We start from the raw sequence: 17,797 nt of genomic DNA, 5'->3' as shown, positions 1-17,797 counted from the left end.
ACTGATTGGCAAAATGTCGAGCAGGGAGATCCAGCTATGAATCCCAAGTAAGAATTCCCATTGCATGGAGGGTGGCAAAGATAACAGTGCCAACCACCAGGAGTGGGAGCTCACATAACTAGGCCCACTGAATCTTGGAGTTGCCAAGGAAGACTCAGCACACACAAGGCACTGGTTGGAACCAGTGTCTTTTGTGTTGGGAAAGAAGAAAAGGTGCAGCAAGGAGAAAAGATGAAGCGAAATCAGCATTTGTTGTGCGTACTAGTCTCCCATGTAGGTCCCTCCTGATAGCCAATGCAAAGTGGGGGATGCATGCACCCCTCTGGAGCTGTAGGCAAAGACCCTCTTACCTTACCACAGGGGGTAGGTATACCTCTACCTATACCAGCCAAGTGCCATATGACACCCACACCTTAAGCAATACAGGGAATGTGCCTTGTGTGCCCAGAACAGGGAAATGATTTCTTCTAATAACTTGGAACCAAGTGACAACTTGGCTCCCAGTTTCCATACAGCACAGTGTCCCAGGCCTGGCGAAATCCCTCAGAGGGACGGCAGGTTCCACAATAGCTGCTTTTCCCAACACAAAAGTGCTCACAACTCAGATTATGCTGATCACAGTTTGGATCCCAGGTGGAAAGATGTCTAATTTAAATTGCCTAGTATATCTCTGGAAGTGAACTCTTGTGCCTTTGGGTAGTATACTGTGCAAGAGTACAGGTGCCAGACTCATTCCAGGGAGGCTGAACCAGAAAGTACCACCTACATGAGCAGGGATGCGTGCACACAAATGATCTTTACTCAAAGCAAGGTCAGTCTTCTTCCATGGGGAAAACTGGTAGTCGGGGCGGAACATGCTTATGGCTAGATTTCTCACTCCTGGGAGGGAGGAAAACTCATGGACACAAGAAAACGTGAAAAAGGTCTCTCCACCTCTTTTATTTATTTATTTATTTATTTATTTTTTTGAGACGGAGTCTCGCTCTGTCGCCCAGACTGAAGTGCAGTGGCTGGATCTCAGCTCACTGCAAGCTCCTCCTCTTGGGTTCACGCCATTCTCCTGCCTCAGCCTCCCTAGTAGCTGGGACTATAGGCGCCCGCCACCTCGCCCGGCTAGTTTTTTGTATTTTTTAGTAAAGACGGGGTTTCAACGTGTTAGCCAGGATGGTCTCGATCTCCTGACCTCGTGATCCGCCCGTCTCGGCCTCCCAAAGTGCTGGGATTACAGGCGTGAGCCACCGTGCCCGGCCACCTCTTTAGATAAAATTTATTTTTGCTAGATCTGAAAGTACCTCTCTTTCCCCTCTAGAAATGGGGATTTTTGTTCCAAGAGAATACAAATTTGAGTCGTCTAGAACTGCTGAATAACTTAGCTGAGCTGCTGGGCTTGGTTGACTAACAGGTACCTAACTATGTCAATTTCCTGAACTTCAATCCTTCCCAAGACAGCTGAAGCCAGAAAAGAGCTAGGATCTGTTGAAGGGACTGAATACTTTTGTTTTTGAAATGAAAATGACAGTACAAATGTCATCTTGAATATGTGTGATTCTTTTACTATTTTTATTTCTTTCCACCTTGAGTAAAATTAAAGATGCAGCATGACTTGGCCTGACCTTTCTCTTTTGTTTTTGAGATGGAGTCTCGCTCTGTCACCCAGGCTGGGATTCAATGGGCACAATCTTGACTCACTGTAACCTCCGCCTCCTGGGTTCAAATGATTCTTCCACTTCAGCCTCCTGAGTAGCTGGGATTACAGGCACCCACGATCATGCCCGGCTAATTTTTGTAGAGATGGGGTTTCACTATGTTGGCCAGGCTGGTCTTGAACTCCTGACCTCAGGTGATCCACCTGCCTCGGCCTCCCAAAGTACTGGGATTACAGGAGCGAGCCACCATGTCTGGCCACTTGGCCTAATCTTTCATTTCAATAAACCCTAGTAGATTTTTGACTACTCCTGGAAATATAAATCCTAGTTAAAAGATATTTTTGGGCTCTTATAAAAAAGTTTAAAAAATTCTGATGCTTGCCAGGTTGCAGAGAAAAGGGAACAATTACATACTGCTGGTGGGAATGTAAATTAGGTCAGCCATTGTGGAAAGCAGGGTGGCAATTCCTCCAAGAACTTAGAGCTGTCATTCAACCCAGAAATCCCGTTATTGGTTATATGCCCAAAGCAATATGTCATTCTACCATAAAGACACGTGTTTGTCCCAGCACTATTCACAATAGTAAAACCATGGAATCAACCTAAATACCCATCAATGGTAGACTGGGCACAGATAATATGGTACATAGACACCATGGAATTCTATACAGCCACAGAAAAGAATGAGACATGTCCTTTGCAACAACATGAATGGGGCTGGAGGCCATAATCTTATGTGAAGTAATGCAGGAACAAAAAACCTAATACTGCATATTCTCACTTATAAGTAGGAGCCAAACCTTGAGTACACGTGGACACAAATAAGGGAACAACAGACACCAGAGCCTACTTGAGAGATGGAGGGTGGGAGGAGGGAGAGGGTAGAAAACCACCCATCAGTTACTATGCTAATTACCTGGGTGACTAATCTGTACACCAAGCCCCGTGACACGCAGTTTACCTATATAACAAACCTGTCCATGTACCCTGAACCTAAGATTTAACAAGAGCCATCTGCTGCCCTCATTGCAATAGGATCCATGCATTTATTTAACAATCACTACAGTAATGAGGCAGGTAACTCATTAACTCAACCTGAAAAGTCTCAGTGGTGAATTCAATTGACCAAAATCTCTACATGTTAGAATGAGGTTTTGATCCAGATGCTTTTGGTTTTAGACCTTAATTTTTGACATTTAATGTCTGATACTTAGAAAAAATCTTAAGTTTTTAAAATTAACTTTTAATGTAAGTATTCACTAATTCCAAGCATAATGATTTCAGGAATATACAGTGTATCAAAGGGAGATATGATGGATAATTCTTATTTTTGATAAGGATTTGTACAGCTGTGAAGCTGAAGAAACAATGTCTGTGGGTTAAAGAATCTTATTAATTTCCTGGAGGCATAGCAGTAAGAGGCTGACCAGTCCGAAAGTTGGTGAAAATTGTTTTTGACTTGAAAGGTTAGAGTCAAGGGTCAAGAGAAGTGGTATAATTGACGATATATTTTGCAGGATATTAAAACATACAAATGGTTTGGACATAGAGTGTGAGAAACGCACTGGAATCAAGCATTTCTCCTGTGATTGGGGGCTATAAGTGGGTGACTTGTGGTGCTACTTAGATGGGAAAGATTTCTTTGGGTGTCAACACTTAATGTTTGTACAGGCTTAAAAATTGAGCATCTTTCAAGCTTAGCAGTTTTCCTGGTTTTCTCTCTTTCTACCTTGCATTCTTCATCAGTATTCAGATGGGATTTTTGCTAATCACTCCAAAAAAGGTTGGGCTCAACCTTAATGTGGTTAGGGGAGTTAGCAGGTTTTGTCCTCCTTAGTAGTTGTGACAAAATGTAGAATCAAGGCAAACTGAAAGTCAGCGCCCTGGTCAGAGAATGGGACAAAGTGGGGCACAGGTAGGTGTCAGATGGGTGTGATCAGAGATGGCCTCTACGACTGCTGCCACCCGAATAATCCTAACAAAGGCATTTAAGTAATGCAGTCCTCCCATTCCTTTGCTTCTAGCATATATAGTGTAACCCAGATAGCTACAGAGAAAACTGCTGTCATATGTATTGTTTAATTTTGATAAAGCTAATCAATTATTTCCACATATGAGTTCATTATGCTAAGATATACTTTGGGTAATACAAATAATTACACAGGTGGTCTCTGCCAAGAATACTTTGAACAAAGTACATAACGGCTTTAAAATTTCCGTATGCACTTGCTTTATTCTGCATGTGTGTTATAGAAAGGTTGTTTTATATTGGGATAAGGTCACAATGGTGGTATAGTTTGAGTTGCCCCAAATCTCACACAAACAGACAGTGCAACTAATATATTGAAAGAAAGCGCACAGACTGTTATCTTTAGAATTTAGTGATCAGGTATCCCTAAAAATTGTAGAACACAATGAATGGAGCCAACCAACTGCCAATCTGAGGCCCTCTACAAGGTTTCATGCAAGCTCAGGAATAATTGTTAATGGGATTCTTTTATTCTTATTTTTTTGAATTGGATCAATGAATCCAAATTAGCACATATAACTGCTTTGAGTTTTTTTTTTTAGTAGTAATATCCATCATGCTTGTTGAATTTTTAAACAGTTTAATAATTTGTTAGTTGATTCTCTTTTTTTTTTTAAAAAAAAAAATAAGTTGATTATATCAGCTGAAACTAATATTGATATTAACTATTTCAGGCCAGGCACAGTGGCTCACACCTGTAATTCTAGCACTTTGGGAGGCCAAGGCAGGTGGATTGCTTGAACCCAGGAGTTTGAGACCAGCGTGGGTAACATGGCAAAACCCCGTGTCTACAAAAATTAGCCAGGCATGGTGGTGGGTGCCTGTAGTCCCAGCTACTCAGGAGGCTGAGGTAGGAGGATCATCTGAGCCCAGGAGGTCGAGACTGCAGTGAGCCGTGATCGTGCTACCGCACTCCAACCTGGGTGACAGAGTGAGATCCTGTCTCAAACAAACAAAAAGTAACTATTTCAAATATATAAACTTTTTGTCTCTTGTTGGAATGCAATAAATTTTTTTTTTCTGCGATAGCAAAGTTATAGGCCTTGTTTTGTGCCTAGTTTTAATTGAAATAATTATTCTCAGTATGATGTATCTCTGGGTATATTCTTGATATACTAATTCTTCTGGCCAAATTTTTAAAAATCTTGCTTCTGCAATAGCATCCTTTCTCAGTGATCACTGTTTGTCTTTAGGAGATCCTCCCTGGTTGAAATTTCTCTTTTCCAGTTTATTGGGGTTTCTAGGGATTGAACATTGAACTGCTCACCCCATCTATACATATCACTCCCTTGGAGAGTTTATTCAATCTCATTGTTTTAATTAACATCTGTATGCTGATGGCTTCAAGTTATATCTCTATCCTGGACTTTACCCCTGAAAGGTAGACTCAGTTATTCATTTTCCTCTACAACATATTAACGTGGCTGTTCAAAACAGTGTTTAACCAAAGTATGTATAACATGGACACTCCTATATTCCTTTCCCACTCCAAACCTCCACCTTTAGCCTTCCCTATGGGAATGTCACAAAGATATTCTGTCCTTCCCTATGGGAATGTCACAAAGATATTCTGTCCTACGTATTTCTCTTAAAAAGTTAGTCTTGCCTTTTACATATCTAAATAAGATCTATGTAACATAATAATAGATCTACGTAACATAAAATTTACCATCTTAACCATTTTAAGTGTACAATTCAGTAGTGTTTAGTACATTTACATTGGCATGTAACAGAACTCTTCATCTGTACATTGTGAACAGAACTCTTCATTTACAACTCTTTACAGTTGTAAAACTGTAACTCTATAGCTGTTAAACAACTTTGCAGCCACAATGTGATAATGCTGACTGCTCAGACTTTTAATTTTTTTAAATTTTTGTGAGTACATAGTGGGTGTATATATTTATGGGGTCCCTGAGATATTTTGATACAGGCATGCAGTGCATAATAGTTGCACCATGGAGAATGGGATATCCATCTCCTCAAGCATGTATCCTTTGCAGTATGAAGAATCTGATTATACTCTTCATTATTATAAAATGTACAATTAAGTTATTACTGACTATAGACACCCTGTTGTGCTATTAAATAGTAAGTCTTATTCATTCTATTTTTTTTGTACCTGATAACCATCCCCATCGCCCCCCTACTACCTTTCCCAGCTTCTGGTAACCATCCTTTTACTCTCTATGTCCATGAGTTCAATTGTTTTGATTTTTAGATCCCACAAATAAGTGAGACCATGTGATGTTTGTCTTTCTATGCATGGCTTATTTCACTTCGCATAATGGCCTCTAGCTCCATCCCCGTTGCTGCAAATGACAGGATCTCATTACTTTTTATGGCTGAATAGTACTCCGTGTGTATAAGTACCACATTTTCTTTATCCATTCATCTGATGATGGACACTTAGGTTGCTTCCAAATCTTAGCTATTGTTAACAGTTCTGCAACAAACATGCCAGTGTAGATATCTCTTCAAAATACTGATTTCCTTTTTTTTGGGTATATATGCTGCTCAGAATTTTTGATGTCAGGACTTCCTTTAGACTATTAAAAATATTGAATTACGAAGAGCTTTTATTTATACGGCTTTTATCCTTCCAAATTACCACATTAGAAATTAAAAGTGAGATGAGATCACTTGGACACAGGAAGGGGAACATCACACACTGGGTCCTATTGTGGGGAGGGGGGATGGGGGAGGGATAGCATTAGGAGATATACCTAATGTAAATGACGAGTTAATGGGCGCAGCACACCAACATGGCTCATATATACATATGTAACAAACCTGCACATTGTGCACATGTACCCTAGAACCTAAAGTATAAAAAAAAAAATTAAAAGTGAGTTAAAAATATTTATTAAGTAATTAAAAATAACTAATAAACCCAACAGGTGTTAACATAAAATAGTGAACATTTAGTGAAAAATTACTGTTTTCCAAAAAAAGAGTGACATTGTTTTATATTCGCATTTTTGCAAGTCTCTTGTCTGGCTAACTAGAAGACAATTGAATTATCATATCTGCTTCTGCATTCAGTCTTTGTAATACGTCGCTTTGGTTAATGTACATAAAGAAAGCCCTGCCTCACACAGATACGCGGCTGGAAGAAAGAAGAGTATTTTAAAAGCCTTTTCAGATAATTGTGGCTATTTTTTTTTTTTTTGATACTGCACCAAAACTTGCCAAGAGGCAGTCTCCTCGAGGTTTGTTGCAACATGGGATCTGAAAATATATCAATAAACTCCTCATACTTATTCCCATTAAAATCCACTGGTCCCTGTTGTGTTTTGCCCTGAATGTTTCTGTAACATCATGTGCAGATAATTTGGAAAGTTTTAGTTCAGAGTTATGCAGATGTTTTAAATGATGACATTTTATTATGCAATACAAGAAATCATAGTTAAGATACCACCACTGAGCTTCCAAGCTCATAGTAGAGAACACAACTTTTTCAAAATTCAAATTTTTCCTTTAAGCTTGAATTTCATCACTGGGTTTAATTGTTGTTAGTTGTTTTCTTTGAAGTGACAAGCTTACATCATTCCATTTCAAAAAATGTCAAATACCCACAGGCAAATAATCGTCGTTTGTTTGATAATCAGTCTTTAAGTAAAGATGGTGTTCTGGGTTACAAGTGGCTAGTTCAGCTCACAGCTCCAATAACTGCACAGTTTCCTTGAGACACTCTTCATACTTTGATATGCAGCAGAAGTGTATTATGCATACTTTCTATTTTATCACTGTGAATACTAAAAAGGTGTGCATTCAAGGGTTGGCGTTTAATAAAACAAATACTTTTTACTGCTTCAAGACTTAAGTGAAACTGGCTTTTCCCCTTTACTGTGAGTGTGTGAAGACTACAATGATGACTAACAAACTAACACATTGTGCCACTTGATTGCTGCTCAAGAGGCAGCAGCGTCTCCCACCACTTTTTTTTGCACACCTGTGCGAATGTCAACATTGTGGAAAAGAAAATGTGTTATTGTTATTGTGAAAATAGATTTGACCCCATGGACCCCTCCATCATCTCAGGTCCAATTATTGAGAACCACTGTAGTAGAAGAATGTCCTTATTTATTGGATAATATACTTCAAAATATTTAGGGTCAAGGGAGCATCTTATCAGTAACCTACTCTCAAAAGGTTTTTTTTTTTTTATCTCAGGAAAAATAAAGTTTTTTGTACTATAGTTGCAACGTTTCCCTAAGTTATCAATTGTTTTAAAATATTTGTTTTATCTCTGCTTTATCTCCATCTATTTTACATTAAAGTTATATTTAAACTCCATTGCTCTTTCATGGTAAAATTCTGTATTAAAATTGGAATTTTTGGAAAATGAACTTTGTTCATTCTGCGGCTTTGAGTAATCCTTGAAACATTGCATAAAATCCTGTTACTAACTGTGCTTCAAGACAGGAAATAGTCATATATTAGATATTTTTTGTACACTATTAACTTGAGTAAGACTGTTAACATTTGCTATGTCTTATTCAGAATAAATTTAGAGAGAATGTATCTCCTTTTTACAGAGTATGAATAGGAGCCTTAACTTGTTTAACTAACTTTCTCAAACTTAAATACAAGAAACTGGCCAATGATTCCTTTTGAAACAATATTAGATGCTTTACATAGGCAAGATTTAAAAGCTGCATATGAAATTAATAAATTTTAGGCCCTGAAAATGTTCACAACATCAGAAAAATGTTTAAAAAAACAAAAGATGAAAAAATAATATGTAGACTTACCCTTCTCTTTCTCTAATACTCTTTCCCCATTGGTGGTTGGCGACTGGGTACTCCAGGCTTTCCTGAGGCAGAGCACTGTGTGGGTCACAGCTCTGGGGATCTCACTGTCCAGAAGAGAATGTCATGTCAGAAATGGAAATCCTTCTTAAATACATAGGGAAGCTCTGTGTATGTAGTAATTTGACAGCAGATTGTAAGATTGAAAATATAATTCAGATATGACTAAAAACAATAATAGGCATTTAATTCAGCCTCTTTGAATTTTATTTACTGTTAGCCTTTGATTTTCAAGTATCCTTAAAACCACGCAGTCACGTTCAGGCCATGACTAACATTTTTAAAAAATACAATAAAAATCTATGGCTGGAACTTTTATTCTCCTTGAGTATTGAAATGAATTATACATATAAACTTCTTATACCGATAAAGTTATGTATGTATATCTATGCATATAAAATATTCTCTTGTCTCAGGTTTGAAATGACTAAAGTTACTAACACATTAATTTAGAAAGAACACAGATGGATTTGTCAACTTTCCTAACACCAATAGACCTGGCTTTCCTTTGGGTGCCTGTCTCTTCCTAGGGATTTATGTTCCTGGTCAAGTCACTTTCTCATTTCTGCTTTGCTTCTTCCAGCCAAACCCATAGAAATGAAGGAAATAGTCTTTTGATTTCAAGTATGAAAGATCTAGGCTGTTCTCATATTAGATGGAAACTTACAACACCTGAACGTTAGCTAGTAAGAACAGTTTCCTGTAATTTAGTATTTACTGGAAGCATTGTGTGCCATGCCATCCTCCTGATGTTTGTAACAGGCCTTGTACAGACTGTTATCAAATAACACTTTTTTCTTGATACGTCCCTTTGAGCTTCAGTGTTTGGATAATCAAGAGAGTCTCAGCCTTTAGGTAGTTGACCCTGTGATAAGTGCATCCTGTGAACTACCCAAATAAGGAGGAAAACGAAGGCAGCTGAGCCATGGGATGCCATATAAAAATCACTTAAACCAGTCGCCACTTCTTGTTTCCCGAGTCGTCCTGTGCTGGAGGTCTGCCCAGATGGTCTCCATGGCTCTAGAAGTCTTGATGCTCCTTGCTCTCTTGATCTGGACTGGTGCTGAGAACCTCCATGGTAAATAACAAGTTTTAGAGAATGCTTCCTTGAAGGAGTTAATCATAATGATCGCTTTCCATGCAGGCGTTTTACTCCCTGAAGAAATCCGATCTTACTCTAACTGGCTAGAAGAAGAAATGCTTTCAGGCCAGGTAGACTTGTGTCAATATACGGAGGATACGTTTTCTCTTTTTGCCTCAGTGTCCCGGTTCTCAGACTTTTATTTGTCTCTCTCTGTTTTGGTCTTCTATCTTGAGACTCATTTGCAGAGGTTCTTCAGGAATAGTCCTTGGCTCACTTTCAGTCTAATGTTTCAAACCCACTGCGAATTACTGGTGCTTGATTGTATCATATTGTAAGGTACTCAGTTGCCTCTTAGCTGATCTTCCTGCTTCCAGACTCATGTTTTTGCTTGATGCTGATATTATTGCTGTTTTGTTCCCTTAAAAAGACTGCTCTGAACTTCACTCATGTTAAACTCATCAACGGTTCTGCAAAGTTAATAGAAGAAAGCTAAGTCAGCGAGTTGCTGCCTACAAGTTGATTCCAATGTATCTTTTCTGTTTTGCCTGGAATCCAAATGCTTGCCAGCTCCAAGGCCTGACTAAATGTAATCTGTAAAGTAGCATTTCAATATTACTTTTTATGTTCTTTACGGTCTCTTTTTGCAGACATCTCTCTTTTTTTTAAATTTGAAATGGAATTTTTCTTTGAAACTGATATGTCAATTTCTTACCCATTTGGCCTGTAACACCTTTGGAAGCGAAGACCTCATATAGCTTCTGATGTTTTTCCATTTTACCTAAGATGAATTTTAAGAATGCCTAGATCAGTGCAGCTTACCACGTAACAGTTAATTATTGAAATGAACAGCACATGGAGAGAAAGAGCGACCATGAATGCTGGCTATCTAGGGTGGGTAGGGTGTTTAGTACCTGTCTTTCATGAAGCCTGAGCAAAGGAAGATTCTGCTGCAGTGAAAGTATCTATGTGTGTTTCTCAGGCTTTTCTCAGCTATTTGAGAGAATGTCAAACTAAAACTTGAGTTTCTGGCCAGGCACGGTGGCTCACACCTGTAATCCTAGCACTTTGGGAAGCCTGGACGGGTGCATCACCAGAGGTCAGGAGTTTGAGACCAGCCTGGCCAACATAGTGAAATCCTGTCTCTACTAAAAATACAGAAAGTAGCCTGGTGTGGTGGTGGGCATCTGTAATCCCAGCTACTTGGGAGGCTCAGGCAGGAGAATCACTTGAACCCAGGAGGCAGAGCTTGCAGTGCTAGCTGAGATCACACCGCTGCACTCCAGCCTGGGTGACAGAGTGAGACTCCTTCTCAAAAAAAAAAAAAACAAAACTCCATCTCAAAAACAAACAGGCCAGGCACAGTGGCTCACGCCTGTAATCCCAGCAGTTTGGGAGGCCGAGGTGGGTGGATCACGAGGTCAGGAGATCGAGACCATCCTGGCTAACACGGTGAAACCCCGTCTCTACTAAAAATACAAAACAAAAACAAAAACAAAAACAGGTGTGGCGGCAGGAGTCCCAGCTACTCGGGAGGCTGAGGCAGGAAAATGGCGTGAACCCGGGAGGCGGAGCTTGCAGTGAGCCGAGATCACACCACTGCACTCCAGCCTGGGCGACAGAGTGAGACTCCATCTCAAAAAAAAAAAAAAAAAAAAATACCCCCAAACTCGACTTTCTGAGGTTAGTGTGAAAAAAATGCAGTGAAATCATAAGTACGGGCTTTCTGTGTCCATGTCCACTTATCCTTTCCATCCGTCTTTAATCTTAGCTGCTGGAATTTATTTTCCTTTAGGAAGGACCTTCCTGATCATCTTTCCTAGGTGATGTGAGAACAGTATTTCAAACACATAGAGAATCGTGATTTAAAGGTTATGAGGCAAGAACACTTGCCTCCTCTACTCCTTTTCTGAAATGTGCATTGTCTTACCTTGATTTCTCTCTAAAGGCGGGACTTCCAAGCTCCAGTGGTGGTAGAGTCCTCTGTGGCCACTTGCTCATTAATAATATAAATATGTACTTCTTAATGCTGAAAAGACTCAGTTCCTCCAAATGAATCTATTGCAAATAATGATTATTATTGACTTACTGACGATTTTAATATAGAGGATAAAGATGGCTTTTACAACAAAACTTGCATGGAGCTAACATCCCAGATAAAGGGCTTTCTCTTTTTCCTTTTATGGCTGAGATTGTTTCTGGTACTGGCTGCTCTAGACATGAATTCTACTGTTCTAGAACCACCCTTTCTCCTCTTTCTCTTTCCAAAAAGTATACTGGGATGCTATCGCTTTTATTCTAATACACTGCAATTCACTTCTGCCCCCTATGTTTTGTCCTAAATAGATCACCCTCTATGGAATATAACTTATTTAGGAGAAATTAAGGGGCTATACAGTTATGCTTTTTTTTTTTTTTTTTTTCCTTTGGAGTCTTGCTCTGTCACCCAGGCCTGGAGTGCAATGGTGAGATCTCAGCTCACTGCAAGCTCTGCCTCCTGGGTTCATGCCGTTCTCCTGCCTCAGCCTCCCAAGTAGCTGGGACTACAGGTGCCCGCCACCACACCCGACTAATTTTTTTGTATTTTTAGTAGAGACGGGGTATTACCGTGTTAGCCAGAATGGATCTCGTGATCTGCCCACCTCCGCCTCCCAAAGTGCTGGGATTACAGGCATGAGCCACTGTGCCCGGCCCAGTTATGCTTTTTCTTACTCTTGCATGTTGATCTTCCCACCTCCCCCATGAAATTACTGAAATCTAGTTACTTGGGGACATAATTAGATATTTTGGAAAATAATCTTAATAATGTTTATAAGAAAACCTTTAAGCCATGGTTACCCTTGCCAGAGAAATAAATGCCTTTTATTTATCAGAAAGGACGAATTGACTATTCTTTGAACACTTTCTTAAGATAGACATACTTCTGATGCTTTTCATATGGTTCTTTCCACAGTGAAAATAAATTGCTCTCTGGACTGGTTGATGGTCTCAGTTATCCCACTTGCAGAAAGCAGAAATTTGTATATATTTGCGGATGAATTACATCTGGGAATGGGCTGCCCTGCAAATTGGATACATACATATGTATATGAGTTTATATATCTTGTTCATGATTGTGGCATCAGGACAAGGGTGAGAACAGTGATTGTTTGTAAAAATACTAAATGTTTTGTCAGACTTTCATGCCTAATATTAAAATTGTCTTTTAAAAATCTAATCCTTGCTTCTCGTTGTAGTAATTTATGGGCAGAGGACAACGGAATTTCTCATTATTTCTCACTGAATATTGGGTCATTCTGTGTGCACAGGACCTTAGATCACAGATTTATAGACTGGCTAGTGAACTGATTCTAAGTTGCCTTTAGGCTACTACTACATTTTACTAAATATTAACAGACTGCTTTAAATTTTATTTAATTCTTCTAATGTGGGAGGTCACCAATCTTGGGAAGCTCTATCATGTCCAATGTTAGGTAATTTGAAATCTCTCAATGTTCCATGAGGATTTGTGTCAACATATATGTGGATTTTCATTGAAATGAAATCTCTTGTTTGTTCTTCAGCTAGGCACAAATCCTAAACTGCGTTGTTATCCTGGGATATTATCTTCTCATAGATTCCCAAATTTAAACAATTTATATTCACACTACACAAATATTTTGGGCCAGTGACCAATGATAATGATCATTTTTGAATAAGGTATTTTATTTTAGAAATTAGGAACTCGGAGCTTCAGAAGGTGCTTTACCAAGTTTTCCTTGTTGGTGGTAGTTTAGATGCCAAACCAGGATGAATACTCTCCAAAGCTTGTGCTTTAAACCACTCTGTTATTTGACTTACAAATCACCTTTCTCAAAAGAACTGTTGGAAACCTTTTCATTAATGAATCATAAAGATGGCTATAAGTGGCAGTTTAAATTTGCTGCAATGAATTAAGACTGTTTTGTCCCCAGGCATTTTAAATTCACTCTTCGGGATAACGGTCCTCTTCTGTCCCAGTGAGTGGTCAGATCTTCATTTATACCTAAGAATGACACTAGCCATTTTTGAGATTGTGAATGTTTTTTACATCCTATTCATGTGTGTGTATTCCTCCTCTGTTACTCCAAATATCTTCCACTGAAATTTTGTGCTCTCCTAGGTCATTTCTGAGGAAACACTCCTTTTTCAAACCGAGCTATACTTTACCCCAAGGAATATAGATCACAACCCTGAGGAAATCCATTTGGAGTGTTCTGCCTCTAGGTAAGTCCAGCAGATCTGATTCCTTTGGAATGTTTTAGCTTTACCTTTGCTTATGAGAAGCTTCTGCAGAAGCATAGATTTTAGAGAATATAACACGATTCACCCATAATTGTAAACAAAGCCCAAATTAGTATTTACACAAATATTTTAATGAATACTTTAAAATGTTTTCATATTTTAAATGCAATGTTTATTTTAGAATAAAAACATAGAGATTTATAATGGTCCTAACAGACAATCTAGTGTAATGAGGTCATTTTATATATAATAACTACAAAGCAGAGTCATTAAATACTCAGTCACCTTTAGTAAGTGATACAATTAAGCATTGATACTATCTTTCAATGTTTTGTCCTTTATAATATTTTTTTCTGATATATTTTATTGCTCAATTTCATCTTGTAAGAGTAAGTGGCTAAAAACGTAAGAAAACCAATCCTTCATTTGATGCTAACTCATGGAGAATTCATGAAGGAAGGGCTTATCAGCCTAATCATTAAATGTACTTTGCTTGCAATTTTGTGGAACTGAGATATTGAATCCTAAGAGCTTCGTGTGAACTTTGAGACTAAGTGGAAAGGTATCCTGATACACTTTTGTTTTTTAACCATGCCATTGAAATATTTATGTTTTATAAATCTGAGTGATGAATCTTGGAAACTATCTCAAACCACAGGACAAATTTTATCCTTGCTTAATATATGGAAATAGTTGACATCACAGTAAGAATTTAGAGCTCAGCCAATGTGCAATGTCTTTTAATGTGATTATAGTACTTTTTTTCAGGGGGAGGCAGAATTTTTTTTTAAGTTTGGTAAAACATACATAATATAAAATACATTTTAAGTGTACAGTTCAGTCCTATTCAGTTCAGAAGATATTTGGAGTAACAGGGGAAGAATACATACACGTAAATAGGATGTAAATGGCATTAAGTCCATTCACATTGTTAATACTTTTACTCGTCCCTTTAACTTATTTTCATAAAGGCTGAGGGGTTTAGTCATATTCTAGAAGAAGTTGAACTCTAAATAGAAACCACCCCTTGAGTCTCTGTCTCTCTCTCTCTCTGTCTCTGTCCCTGTCTGTCTCTGTCTCTCTGGTCTGTTCCTGTCTCTCTGGTCTGTCTCTCTGTCTCTCTCTCTCTCTCTCTCTCTGCCTCTCTCTCTCTCGCTCTGCCTCTCTCTCTCTCTCTCTGCCTCTCTCTCTCTCTCTCTCTGCCTCTCTCTCTCTCTCTCTCTCTCTCTGCCTCTCTCTCTCTCTCTCTCGCTCTGCCTCTCTCTCTCTCTCTCGCTCTGCCTCTCTCTCTCTCTCTCTCTCTCCTCTCTCTCTCTGCCTCTCTCTCTCGCTCTCTCTCTCTCTCTCTCTCTGCCTCTCTCTCTCTCTCTCTCGCTCTGCCTCTCTCTCTCTCTCTCTCTCGCTCTGCCTCTCTCTCTCTCTCTCGCTCTGCCTCTCTCTCTCTCTCTCTCTCTCTCTCTCTCTCTCTCTCTCTCTCTCTCTCTCTCTCTCTCTCTGCTCTCTCTCTCTCTCTCTCTCTCTCTCTCTCTCTCTCTCTCTGCCTCTCTCTCTCTCTCTCTCGCTCTGCCTCTCTCTCTCTCTCCTCTCTCTCTCTCTCTCTCTCTGCCTCTCTCTCTCTCTGCCTCTCTCTCTCTCTCTGCTCTCTCTCTCGCTCTGCCTCTCTCTCTCTCTCTCTCGCTCTGCCTCTCTCTCTCTCTCTCTGCCTCTCTCTCTCTCTCTCTCTGCCTCTCTCTCTCTCTCTCTCTGCCTCTCTCTCTCTCTCTCTGCCTCTCTCTCTCTCTCTGCCTCTCTCTCTCTCTCTCTCTCTCTGCCTCTCTCTCTCTCTCTCTGCCTCTCTCTCTCTCTCTCTCTCGCTCTGCCTCTCTCTCTCTCGCTCTGCCTCTCTCTCTCTCTCTCTCTCTCTCTGCCTCTCTCTCTCTCTCTCGCTCTGCCTCTCTCTCTCTCTCTCGCTCTGCCTCTCTCTCTCTCTCTCGCCTCTCTCTCTCTCTCTCTCTCTCTCTCTCTCTCCTCTCTCTCTCTCTCTCTCTCTCGCTCTGCCTCTCTCTCTCTCTCTCTGCTCTGCCTCTGTCTCTCTCGCTCTGCCTCTGTCTGTCTGTCTCTCTGCCTGTCTCTGTCTGTCTCTGCCTGTCTCCCTGCTCTCTCTGTCTCCATCTCTCTGTCTCCATCTCTTTGTCTCTGTCTGTCTTTCACACACATACGTATGTTTTCAATTCTATAACTACCCAATGCTTGGAGCAGCACAGAGTTCTGATCTAATGCCCCAGAACTACTGCCTCTGTAGGCTACCAGAGTAATAATGATAAAGAGATATTCCTATTTTGATAGTAAAATACTATGTTGCTTGAAACCTACTTTCCTTAAAAAAATGAAGACTTGGCCAACAAAGTTGTCTGTTTAGGTTTTGGGTGCGTGAATTTTGATGTTGTAGTCTCTCTCTCTCTCTCATATTCACTTACTCACTTTGACATATAGAACTTTGCCACCACCACAGTGGGTCAGATTAAGCCTTTGGTGGCTTTTACTTACTGTTCTTAGGATCCATTTGGCTGAGTCTGTTTTGCTGGGTACATTGGCACTCTTCTAATGCAAGCATCACAAGTTATCTAAGACCATTCATCTTTCCACTCCATGTTTGATGCAGAAATCATGGGGAGACTATTTGGAATTAGCTCTTTTGTAAGCCTATCTGCTCAAATCCTATACCAAGAGTCCACCAGGATCTAGAAGGCATAGTATGCTGGCTCTATGCCACACTCCTGAATGACTATTCTGAAAATGATCATGATATTAAACAGCGGTAAAACTGACTTGATCCCAAGTGTGCCAACACTATCTGCTTTCTGTTTCCCTTTTCTTTAGGAAATCGGTGTGGCTTACACCAGTTTCTACTGAGAATGAAATAAAATTGGATCCTAGTCCTTTTATTGCTGACTTTCAGACAACAGCAGAAGAGTTAGGATTATTATCTTCTAGTCAAACTTGCTCTGAACTAAAGGAGAAATGGAAACTTGAAGCTGGTATTATGTATTTTGCAGGAAAACAGTTTTGTTTTTTCATGGCAAAAATATAGTTAGTGTATATCTCTCCTTAAGTCTCTGGTTTCTAAAAACCCTACTTCAGTAAAGGTCCTGATTAGTTGATTAGTGAATGTGTATTTCTAAATATTTGTATTCAGTAGGGGTATGGCTTATTAATTTAACATTATTAGGTAATTCATATTATACATTTAAGTTTTTTTCTGTTCTGTGTAGAAGATTCAGAAATATGTCTTCAATGACAATGACTTGATCTAATTGATATGAACCTCCAGTAAATATGTTCTAATATTTTTCAGGAAGAATAAAGAATAGAGAGAGACATATAAATGTGCAGGAGGCAAAACTTTGAGCATAGTGTAAAATTTAACATATTAACTCTCATGAAAGGCAAAACCCTTTTATGTGCAGATATTTTAATTCATGTAGACTTTTCCATTAATCAGTAAAGTTGAATCCTAACAATAATGCAATGTGACTACCTATTTAGATTATTCCAGAAGTAAATTCAATTTATTTTCTAGAGCTCAAATAACCACTCCCTTAACTGAAATTTGATGTTAGGTTTTCTTTTCTCCTCAGAATGTTTCTTCCACACTCAAAATGATTGGTTGAGTTGGTTAAGCAAAGAGTTATCCTGCCACCTAAAAGCATTCATTAAATGATTATTTATTAACACTTACTTTATACAGCTTCCTTTCTTTAAACAGGGAGTCTATATGTGTAATATATCCAAAAATACTTCTAATTTTGGTAGATTTCTTATATCAAGGGTGAAAACTGAACTGTGCCGTTGGCTATTCAATAGTTTGTTGAATGTATGTTTTGGATGCTACATCCTCCTGGAAGCAAATTTTACCAAGATATTGGTTATTATTATTTTTAGTTAAAGTGATACTATTCCATTTTGAATAAAATGCCGCCTATAG

General features: G+C 39.1%; 1 protein-coding gene across 2 annotated transcripts in view; it reads left to right on the top strand.

The window, feature by feature from the left end:
• The first annotated feature begins 9,320 nt into the window (after window positions 1–9,320).
• LOC126935485 (oocyte-secreted protein 2) overlaps window positions 9,321–17,797 on the top strand; it is a 28,337-nt gene continuing 19,860 nt past the window's right edge. Inside the window, exons 1-4 of one of the 2 annotated variants that reach the window (XM_050756957.1) lie at window positions 9,321–9,567; window positions 12,524–12,702; window positions 13,712–13,815; window positions 16,693–17,781. In XM_050756957.1, coding sequence (XP_050612914.1) covers window positions 9,420–9,567; window positions 12,524–12,702; window positions 13,712–13,815; window positions 16,693–16,903 — 642 coding nt within the window. In that variant the 5' untranslated portion in view covers window positions 9,321–9,419 and the 3' untranslated portion in view covers window positions 16,904–17,781. Of the gene's footprint in view, window positions 9,568–12,523; window positions 12,703–13,711; window positions 13,816–16,692; window positions 17,782–17,797 lie in introns of those variants that run through there. The other variant, XM_050756956.1, reaches the window with a different exon arrangement.

The sequence above is a fragment of the Macaca thibetana genome, chromosome 14 (genome assembly GCF_024542745.1).
Source record: "Macaca thibetana thibetana isolate TM-01 chromosome 14, ASM2454274v1, whole genome shotgun sequence".
NCBI lineage: Eukaryota > Metazoa > Chordata > Mammalia > Primates > Cercopithecidae > Macaca > Macaca thibetana.
The sequence above is the reverse complement of the archived record's forward strand: the minus strand, read 5'-3'. Positions and strand labels throughout refer to the sequence as shown.